The sequence below is a fragment of the Lagopus leucura genome, unplaced genomic scaffold, assembly GCF_019238085.1.
Source record: "Lagopus leucura isolate 7727_CA_CO unplaced genomic scaffold, USGS_WTPT01 Super-Scaffold_100021, whole genome shotgun sequence".
Lineage (NCBI taxonomy): Eukaryota > Metazoa > Chordata > Aves > Galliformes > Phasianidae > Lagopus > Lagopus leucura.
Window position 1 is genome coordinate 1,046,451 of NW_024962274.1, and position 10,864 is coordinate 1,057,314.

The 10,864-nt window shown below is 51.1% G+C and overlaps 1 protein-coding gene across 2 annotated transcripts in view; it reads right to left on the reverse strand.

The window, feature by feature from the left end:
* Nucleotides 1–343: 343 nt before the first annotated feature.
* Nucleotides 344–10,864, reverse strand: part of BCL6 (BCL6 transcription repressor) — a 16,052-nt gene continuing 5,531 nt past the window's right edge. Inside the window, exons 1-10 of one of the 2 annotated variants that reach the window (XM_042878289.1) lie at nt 10,396–10,467; nt 8,566–8,604; nt 7,483–7,650; nt 6,576–6,797; nt 5,459–6,439; nt 4,681–4,862; nt 3,715–3,882; nt 2,462–2,592; nt 2,152–2,289; nt 344–1,684 (exon numbers count right to left, since the gene is read on the reverse strand). In XM_042878289.1, the coding sequence (XP_042734223.1) occupies nt 1,541–1,684; nt 2,152–2,289; nt 2,462–2,592; nt 3,715–3,882; nt 4,681–4,862; nt 5,459–6,439; nt 6,576–6,797; nt 7,483–7,643 (2,127 nt within the window). In that variant the 5' untranslated portion in view covers nt 7,644–7,650; nt 8,566–8,604; nt 10,396–10,467 and the 3' untranslated portion in view covers nt 344–1,540. Of the gene's footprint in view, nt 1,685–2,151; nt 2,290–2,461; nt 2,593–3,714; nt 3,883–4,680; nt 4,863–5,458; nt 6,440–6,575; nt 6,798–7,482; nt 7,651–8,565; nt 8,605–10,395; nt 10,468–10,864 lie in introns of those variants that run through there. The other variant, XM_042878288.1, reaches the window with a different exon arrangement.

The window sequence follows — 10,864 nt, forward strand, 5'->3', positions numbered from 1 at the left end:
CCACAGTGAGTCACCTCCAGCCCTGCACCCCAATTAGTCACAAATGAACACGAGTCCTGCCCCACAGCAGCGCTGCCCATGTCACACAGGGCCGCCCTCAGTGAGTCCCCCTTGCTTTGCTGCAACCAGTGAGCACGCAGCAGGAGGCATTTTGGGTCTTCCCCCATTCCGAGGGCCCCCCTTGGCTTCAGCCCCAGCTGCTCTCTCCCTGCTGAGAGGAATCCCCAGCCCACCCAGCTGCAGCTGGGAGCAGCACAGGGGCTCAGCCCCTTCCATTCCATGCTTCAGAGGCTCCAGGAGGAAGGCAGGCAAAAAAAAAACCAGACCTCTCACTGCGTGGCGCTTCACTTTTCTTCATTTTATTCTTTTATTTGTACAGCTATATTTTACAGAACGCATTAATGCAGTTTAGACACAGCCCAAACCCTGTCTCCCGAGATTGTTTATAACACAAGCAATGTAAAATAAGACTGGAAAAAAAAATATAATCCAAAACAAACAAACAAAAACAAAATAAAAACATTCCCCAACAGAGTTCCACCAAAACTCTTTCTGCAACATCAGGCTGTACCTTGAAGAAGAAACTGAGCTCAATATAGTCCATACATTGAAAACTTCCATTGAAAAGAAAGGCACCGTGCGAAACCACATTTTACATATATACAGACTGAGAACTAGAACAAAAAAGTTACATTTTATTATTATTTTAAATTCCTTCTGCAGCTTTGTTGGTTTAATACACACTTTTTTGTAAATTGTAAACCTTCACTTGCAAAAAAATACAAATACACTGATGCATTTAGACAAAATATTTTCTTACTTGTACAGATGCAATACTTTAAAATATCTCGTTAAGTGCTCTATCATAATAAAGATTCTCAGAGTGGCTTCTGCCTGCAGAGTCCAACTGAGCCTTTAATGCATTTTATATATTTTTAATATAGCTTTTTTAAAGGTCTATATATATTTATTTTATATATATATTTATATATTTATATCTATATATATTTACAACTCTGCCATAGATTCCTTCACCTTTGGTTAAAAAAGTTAAAGCCCTCTCTTTAATAGCATACTTTCTCTTTAAAAGAACACACATTTTGCATACAAAAGAAAAAAATCTGTTCCCATAAATCAACATTACATTCCTCATCTTCAAACGGCAAAGGCTGTGAAGGTTAGACTCCAGAGTTTATCAACACTCCACTGCACAGACATTTAAAATGACTACTTTTCATGTTTATGTTCTATATACAATAAGATCTGAATAATTTTCTCTTTCTTTTTTTTTTTTCTTTCACATAACTGGGAAAAATAAAACCCGTGTTTGTTCTTTTTTTTATTATTTTTATTTTTTTTATGCTTTTTTAGTTTGTTTCTAATGTTTTCCACCTATCTGCACTATGGGTTTAGAGGCACTCCATCATGTGATGAATTTTTTTTCCTTTATATATATATATATATTTTTTTCTCCATTAAAGTGTTGCAAGTATCCTTTGGACAGCTTCCCTCTGACCTCCTCCTGGGAAATCCTCGGCCTTCAGCACGCCTTGGGGAGCTCTGGAGGCACCTCGTTGGCCGAGATGCGGTACTGCACCTTGGTGTTTGTGATGGCCCCGTGCTTCTGCCGCAGGTGCAGCCGCAGCTGGCTTTTGTGGCGGAAGTGCAGGTTGCACTTCTCACACTGCAGAGCAGAAAGCAAAGGCACGAGGGGTCAAAAATCACATCGGGGGACGCATGCATCCCTTGGAAGAGGACAAGCAGCATGCCCGAGCAAATGCCCATCCTCTCTGTGTACTGCGCCCATTGCACAGATGGAGTGGAGAAAGTGGAGGTACGGTGGGAGAAGCAGTGGGGAAGCTGCTGAACCCCCAAGCCTTGACCCCAGCAAGGCACGGCGTGCTGCCACAGCTCCTCTCTCCATCCCCACACGCAGCAGGAGGCTGTAATTTAAGCCATGGCTATCTGGAGAAGCGTAACCTTCTTCCAGAACTGAGGAAGAATAGGAAAGCAGCTCTGATGCACCCAATGCTGGCCACACATCAGAGCATTTCCAATGCTGCAGCAAGCCTATCTGAATGATTTGGTGTCTTCCCACCCCTTGGGTTGGTTAGCATCCCAATCCCCGAAGAAAGGAGGCTGATCACTCACATGATACGGTTTCTCGCCTGTGTGGATTCGAAGGTGGCTTTTGAGGGTCTGCAGGTGCCGGAAACGTGTGCCACAGATCTCGCAGGGGTATGGCTTCTCCCCAGTGTGAATGAGCACATGAGCACGGAGATGGGCCACCTGGGGGAGAGCAGCCCCAGGTTAGGTTTCCCACTGAGCCAACAAGCTGGCCTCCACCACCATCAAACCCCAGTTTATCCTCTGCATGGCCCTGCAGCCACATCCAGGTCTTCAGCAGGATCCTGGCCATGTCCCACCCCTGGGTGCTGTGGATCTCAGAGCTCACACTCACCTGGACAAATCTGGCCCCGCAGGTCTCGCACTTGTAGGGTTTCTCTCCGGAGTGAATACGTGTGTGGGTTTTCAGGTTGGCTGGCCGGTTGAACTGCGCCCCACAGATGTTGCAGCGGTACGGCTTTTCTCCTGTAGAGTCCAACAGAAAGGACAAGGGGATAAATATCACTGTGCCATACACATGTAAGCCCCAAAGCATGGTCCTGCCATGTGCCTGACCCTTTTAGAGGTGTCTGTAGCACACAGGTATTTTAGGAAGAGAACAGCAGGCAGAAGCAGCCTCACTCATCTCTGGAGCAGAGTTCATCTTGCTATTGGTGTTTTTGGAGTTGGGATCTGCAGCCTCCAGGGCAAAAGAGAAAGTCAGGCAGCTCTACTAGCAAGGATTAACAGCATCACTCTTCCTGGCTGGTACCCTGAGTGACCCACAGCACTGAGCAGGGCACACACAGCTGTCTGACAGTCCCAGGCACGTCCCATTCTTCCTTGGAGAAGGGAGAAGAGCCAAGAGAGCAGGAAGCCAAGGCATGCCTGGGGACCCGGCTCCATTCATTCTTCAGACACGACTCCTGCTGTCAGCCCTGGCTGCCTTTTCATGGCAAGGGGGGAGTTGCAGAAAGATTTTAACTAGTTTCTTCAGGCTGATTGAAGATGAGCTCAATGGGGAGCAGAACAAGCCATCGCCTGTCCCTTCCTGCCTTTTTCTTTTGTTTAGCATTCAAAGGCAAATGGGTTCCTGCCTGGTGGATAAATTGTCCGCGGGGGGGGGTGGGGGGGGGGGCGGGGGTCTGAAGGCCTTTGAACCTGCACTATCAGACCCAGCCCGGTGCTTGTGTCTCCCTGCTTGTCTCTGCAGCCATGTGGAGCTCCAGTGGGACTGCGGGACCTTCCCTCTCCAACCAGAAAACTGGTTGTTGGCATAATAAAAGCATGAAATAAAAATCCCCAGATTTGTCAGCAAACGACTAACCCCCTAATATCCCTTTCCCTTCCCAGCTTTCATTGTGCTGATTCACAGGGTCTATTTGTTCACAGATTTTCCTATCAGCAGACTTTTTGCCAGGCTAGATACGATCTGGATTTCTAGGATGTAGGAAAATCAACAACCAAAAAAAAACACCCCAACATGATTATTTTTATTTTCCTTTTTTGTCTGCGCAACCCAGAAGGCACACATCTGCCCCCAGCCACACGTTTAGAAACACCCAGTGCTTTATAGCAAACAAATTCAGCCCTAGAGGAGCTGCAGACCTGTGTGGACGGTTTTGTGGCTGGCGAGGTTCCCCTTGTAGCGGAAGGAGGCCTGGCAGCGGTCGCACTTGTAGGGTTTGTCGCTGTGGACTTGCAGAGAGTGTCTCTTGAGTGAGGCCTCCTCGGAGAACCGGCAGTCACACTCATTGCAGAAGAAGGCTCCGTTCTCTGAGGAGCAGATTGGAGAGCGGTGAGATGGGTGATGCACAACTCTATGCACCCCAGTTATTAGGCATCTTCTGAAGGATGCTTGGTTCTGGAGCAACTCCAGCACCTTTAGAGGTCTTAAGCTCTCACAGTATAGATGTCTTCCGTGAGCATGGGAAGACCACCATCTCCTGAAGAAGCAGGCAGGTCCCCTGTTACAAGGCTGCCCAACTCTTAAATGCAGTGTGGAGCTCTGAGCATCACACCTGTGCTACTGCTACAGATCTCTGCCCACACCACAGTGACAATTCTGCATTCCCTCTCCCCGAGCTACGGGCAGATAGATATTGTCTCTGGGCTTGTGGGGTTTTGCAACAAGATTGCAAGGCTCATTATCTGCATTTCTCCAGATGTGCACATTTGGCTCCCTGATAATGAAGGTATCGTGACGGATGCATGAGACACACTACCTTGCCCAATCCCCATTAGGATCGTTACATCTGCCAAGCTTGTTCTCATGTGATAGTGGCAGGGTGGAGTTCAATTTATTTCCTGTCCTTAGCTGCCAGGTTAGCAGCAGGTGACTAACTCCCCACACAAGGTATCTGGACGGTGCTGGGGAAGGGGAAGATAGAAGCAGTGCCCACATGCATGCATCTCACACGTGTGCACAGAGCTGGGCAGCCAGTTAACACCATAAAGCACTTTGGGATCCACCAGCACCAGAGGCAGATCTGGCAATCCCTTTGGATGAAGGGCTCTGGGTGAACGCGTCCCCTCACCTGCTGGCTGAAAAGGTGAACAGGATGCAGGACTCACCGCAGCTGGAGTCAGAGTACTCAGACTGGGTCTCCCCCATCTCCTCTCCAAAGGCTGAGCCAGAGGTATGAAGGCACATCTCAGTGTGTTGTGGGGACTGGCAGCCGCAGGAGCTGCACTTCGACGAATGCATGTAGAGAGGGGACTGCCCCTCGCTGCTGCGCGGGGACCCATCCCGGGACCTGTGGAAGGACAGCAACACATACAGCTGTGAGAAGGCTCTTGCTGTGCTTGAGCTACCAGGTCCTTGTTGTTTGCATCATTCCAGACACAAGGAACACCCATGGTTTATGGGGAGACTTCTAAGCTAAGACGCACAGCATAGCCCTGATCAACAACAGGTCCCTCAGCCTCACCTTGCAGGTGCCCATTGTAAAATGACCTCAAAGCTCTCTAGGAACATCCAGGTCCAGGGGACAGCACACTGCTCCATGCTAATTCAGCCTTGCAGTGCCTACAGCCAACCACAAGCTCTAGGCAGTGATTTGGGTGAAAACCATGCTTGCCAAATTCATGCTCCAGAAACCATCCAGAGCTGGTGAAGCAGGTCAGGAATTCCTGACCTTGCGTTCCCAACTCCACCATGAGGCCAAGCTGGCACTGCTATCATGGGGACAGCTGGAATCCAGCCGGTAACCCTGGCAGTGCTTCAACAAGCACAGAGGTTTCCACCTGCTCACAGCTGGACACCCCAACACAACACTACAGCTATGTAGCACACCTCCAAACTCTCACCAACAACACAGGGAGTCCTGTCTGCCAGGGGCCACCTTCTCACCTGTTAACAATGTTGTTGAGTCTGCTCGCTTGGGGGATGTTGGAGTCTTCTCCATTCACGCTCATCTTGGTGGGGGATTGCACGTTGAGATGCTCTGGTTCCATGGACTGCTGGCAAGTGGACATGGGCATGTAGGTGCGAGGAGAGAGGGTTCCCATCTCGTTCTGGTCAGCACTGTCTTGTTTGGTGCTCTGGTTAAGAGAGTTGAGGACAATGAATTTGTACTTCTTCCAGTTGCAGGCTTTGGGATCAGTGGGGCTCTTGGTGAAAAGAGAGTTGGAGTTCTGACTGATGCGGGCATTCTTGCTGCTGCTGGACTCAGTGGGAGAGTTGGGCTGACAGTCTGACTTCTGGGGGCTCTGGGGGCTGATCAGGCCCTTGCGGTCCAGGGGGGTGTTGGTGGGCTCAAAGTGCTGGCTGATCTCATCCTCTGAAGAGGTCCGCTCCTCTTCTTTGGCCACTTTGTCACAAGAGAAGTAGGGATTGTTCCGGATGGAGGGGACAACAGGTTTGGGGCCAGAAGCTACACTGTAGTGCATGTCGCTCCTGGCTTCTTCAGCAGCACCTTCTTTTGGAGAATAGATGGTGGCGTGGCACATGTTGGCCGAGATGTCGGTGATGGTTCTCATGTACTCCGTGGGGATCGTCCTGGAGCTGTCACACGGGATCCTCTCCTTGGGGAAGGCACTCACCCTTGAGAGTTCGGAGAGAGGCATCCTCATCTCCCGCAAGTCATCATCCACGAGGAAGCCATTGAGAGGCAGAGGGCTGTACCCAGGGTAGGAAATGGAGGATCCAGACAAACTGTTGAATAAGCCAGGTGCGAAGGCCCTCCCATTGCAGAGGGACCCATTCTGGAGAGGCATGCTGTTCTCTGAGACATCTCTGCCTCGATAAGCCATCACCTCTGGGTGGTTCAGCATCCGGCCAGCCAAAAACTCTTCCCTTGGGGTCTTCACAGCAGACACCATCTCAGCTTCACTGGAATCAGGCAAAAAGGAAGAGATGCATTCATTTTCAGCACATAAAGATAAGTTTGCAGCTACTTTGTCAGCCCTCTCCTCTCCCACCCAAACACACCGTGCCAGGCTCTCCAAAGTTCACTTGTGGTGCTCACCTAGATTTGACAAACCTTCGGCAGGTATCAACCACATGCTCCATCTGCAGGTACAGTGCCGTGGCCATCACAGCCATGATATTGTTCTCCCTCAGGTTCAGGCGGGAGGTGTACATGAAGTCCAAAAGGATGCAAAACCCCTCAGGGTTAATTTCAGGGTCCAGGTTGATGACATTCAAGTTGCACTTGAGCTGGTCAGTGAAGATGCTGTAGAAGAGGCCACTGCAGAGAGGAGACAGAGGAAGACAATCATTACGACAATTAAGAAGAAGAAAGGAGAACTTGAAATCCCTTAGCTCACAGAGTCCTGTGCATGGGAAGAGAGGAGGACAAGGAGTCCAATTACAGTATTCCCTGAGCTTCCCCCTTATTATCAAGCTTGGTTTCCTAGCTTAGTAAGCGTCTTCTGCACTGCACTTTTAGCAACTAGCACAGCCTGCTTTTAGACCTCACCTGCTCAACAGCTCCCCACTGCCTTGCTTTAGAAATTCCCCTTATTTTGTTGTCCTTACCACCACCCTCTCCCCCACTGACTCACTTCTTTCAGAAGCCTCTTGGGGCATCCATGCTCACTCTTTCAACCCAAAGGAAAAAAAAAAAAAATGCTGGCAAAACATTTTTCAGATGTCTTAATAATCAAATCTTTGCTTCTCCAAATCTTCAGATTGTCAGCAGGAAACCCTGGAAGGCATCTGCAGTAATGAGGTGAGGTAATGGTGGGATGCTAATTAGAGGTCACTAGGAAGCAATCCTTGACCTGGAAAAGGATTTCAGACCCAACTGGGCTTGAAAATCCACAGCCCTAGAGCCAGAAGGAACAGCTCCAAAAATAGCAGAAGATACACCAGTCACAGAGGGCTCACTCACCCCTGTGGAGTGGTTAAAAGCAGAGGGAGCTCCCACTCACCTGCAGGCCATCAGCACTGTTTTGTGGGCTCTGAACTGCTCCCGGTTCACAATGATGACGACGTCGGTCAGGATATCCCGGCTTCTAAGGCGGTTGAGATTGAGGAGGACATCACTTGCATGGCGGGTGAATTGGATGCAGCTGTCTGCTGGTGAGGCCATCTTGAGTCTGCCCAGGACAGAAGCAGAAAGATGGGAATGAAGAAAAATCGTGGAGAGCACCCAAACCTCAGTGCAGAGCCCCCTGCTGCTCCAGGATGCCTATGTGCAGCCTGCTGCCCTGCAGGGATGCCTCCAGGTCCCCTGGCGAGGCCCCTGGGACAGCATCAAAAGCTGATGTGTCTCAGTCGCATCCTGCAAGCAAAGACAACTGGACCCTCCTGAGGATTATCTCACAGGCTCCTGCCTCACCCATGGCAGCCCCACCCCCAGCCCACTCCTCCCACCACCACTGCTCCTCTGATTCATCTCCTGAAGCTCCCAGCACAGCTTCAGCCTCAGGAGCCAGTTCCCTCACCCAAGCTTGGCCATGGGAATCAAAATGAGCCATGAAGCCCCCAGCTGATGCTGAAGGATTTCAACATCTGCTCATATGGTGGAGCACCAGCCATCATCCACCATCAGACTTCTTCCCTGCTCTCAGGTGGCCAGCCCAGAGAAGAGCTATATCTCCTCTTTCCCATCAAATTGATGATGGCAGTGAGAAGTGGAGCTCATCCAACCTGCTGGGCTGCTGCCCACACTGCAGCCCAGCCTCTTCCAGCAAGGAAGGATGTGGTGAATAGAGGAACAACAGCCTGCTCCCAACATAGCACCCAGTGACCCATCTCAGAGATGTCCAGCAGCCTCCCATGACAGCCCGCATTGCCCCACATCTAAAGTTTGGGCTACTTTTGCACCTCCAGCACCAAATTCCACTCTGACCCCTCTTTCCCAGCCCCATCTCTTCCTCCTTTCTCATGTGAATGTATTTTCTACAGAGCAGCTGCTTTCCTGAAAACGAATCTCAGCTGGGTCTAATGAAACATTTAATTCAACATTGTAAAGGGAAGGGAGGTAGGGGGGAATACTGAAATGTACATACCCAATGCCTCAATTCACAGTCCAAAAGTTTCTTTCAAACCTGTAAATAAAGCACAAGAAAACAAACACCGTGTTAGCAGATAATAATGAATTGGCTGCGGCAGGGCACAAGCTTGCTGTTTCCCTACAGTATCAGTGGGATAAAAGTTAGAGATAACAAACCCTGCACTCTCCAGTAAGGTTAACATTTGTTTCTTCCGGTACAATATGTTCTTATCACAACCACAGGCTTTGAGAATCCAATCATAGTTTCTTCCACACCCTCTAGCCCAAACCATGGGCGTATGCCAAGGAGATTTTCATTTCCATGACTCAGGAACTTGAAGGCAGGTGGGGAAGGGAAGTCAAGTGAGAATTTTCTCACCACTTCTTTCAGGGACAGCTCTCCCCTGCCAACATCAAATTCCCAGCCAACGCCACGTCCAAGACCAATGCCACGCTCCCACCACCTCGTTAACAGGTATGACTTACACATCAGCACTTGCTGCTGCTCTTCTCAGAAACCTGGACAGCAGCTGAGTTTGGTCCTCCCGAGCCGCTCTCACCCTTACTGAGCAGCAGGAGAAGCACTACGGGACAGGACAGCCAGACAGAGGCGGGAGGATGCGGATGTCAAGAGCCACAATGACTTGGCCAAGATCGTGTAGGAAGTTGGTGGCGGGGACGGATGAGGACCCAAACAAATGCCTTCCTCCAGCTGCTGGAAGAGCCTTCCCCAGACTTCAAGCTTTGTCTCCAGCAGCTGGCGATACTGGAAGCAGGGCTGGGGCAGCACGGCAAGGAAACCCAGGAGTTAACTCACACTGTTACTTCCACATTTACTAAAAACCAGCAAACACAATGAACCTGGCACCAACAAAGGGGGAAGTCCTCAGCAGGAACAAGGAGATGTGCAGTTAGCGAGTGATTGACTCTGCAAGCTGGAGTGATGCAGCAGGACCACCAGCACTTGCAGAGAGAATGTGCAGCCCTGTACCTGCAGGTGAGGTGGATGGAGCTCCCCTCCTGCCCCAGAGAGGCTGGGATGGGAAGAAGGGGCATGATTTAAGGCGTGATGTCAAGCAGAGCCTAGAGGGGTGTTACAGTCCTACTGCAGCCACCAAATGCAAATCTTCAAGACCTGCCACTCTGAGCCTGCGCACAAAAAGTGACTCATTTCCCAAATCCTGCAGGCTCTGACCTTTCTGTACTTGCTCACCGCCAGCCACTCGCAATTGAAAGCCCGGGCTCTGCAAGGAGCTCAGCACACATTTGTGTTCCCACCATTTGGGGCTGCTGGGTCACATCCCGCCCTTGGCTGGGCTCCCGGTGGCTCACCCCGGTGTCACAGATACAGGGACTGACCTGTCTGTAAACCAACAAACTGTGAGATGAACTCTGTGCCTGTGAGCATCACGTGAGGAGCTGCTGCTGTCGCCAAATTCCCTTACTCACAGCATTAGCAGTCGGGGGGGGAGGGGGGGTGCGGGGGGTGGGGGACACCCAGACCCTATGCACCCTCCCAGATCTCCTCTCCCCAGCGCAGTGCTAGGGGCAGGCAGGTGCATTCCAAGCATTCTGACTGCAGGATGCAGGATCCTTCCGTCCCCTCTCTAACAGAGCAGCATTAACCCTGCCCCTCCCAACCTCTGTGCTCCAGGGAGGGTGCTCTGAGGAGAAAGGGACAATGATGAGGAGCAGAGAGAAGCGATGGGGAGCACAGAAGACCACCATGGGCAAGCACGATCTTCTCCATCCCCATGCCCCCCCACCCTCAGATGCTCCCTCAGGTTCAGCTGCATTCAGAACGTCACCCCAACGTCCCCCACCCCGAAATTTTCCTGCCCAGTACCTCAGAGGTGTGGGCCAGTGGCAGTGCTGGAGGCTGCACGCCGGGGCTTGCTGTGCCCGGAGAGGAAGGTCGGGGCCCATTTCGGGGGTGGCCACACGGGACTGTCAGTGCTTGCTGCCTTCCAGGAAGGCAGTGGGTCTGCCCCAGCAGTTCAGGGAACGGCCCTTCCCTGCTGGCACCTCCCCGAGAAAGCCTATTCCTGGAAGGGAGCCCAGGGCCATTGCTGCTCTGCCAGTGCCAAGCAGTTCAACTGTGCGGGGAAGGAACCCCCAGCTCCACCCCATGAAGAGGGGATACCCCCACAGCTGCCCCCTGCACCACAGAGAGGGGAGAAGCTGCAACCCCTATCTCTCCATCTTTCTGCCAAGCACAGGGCAGCTCCTCCCACCCATCCACTCCTTCATCTAAGGAATCCCTCTCCATCCATCCATCCATCCATCCATCCATCCATCCATCCATCCATCCATCC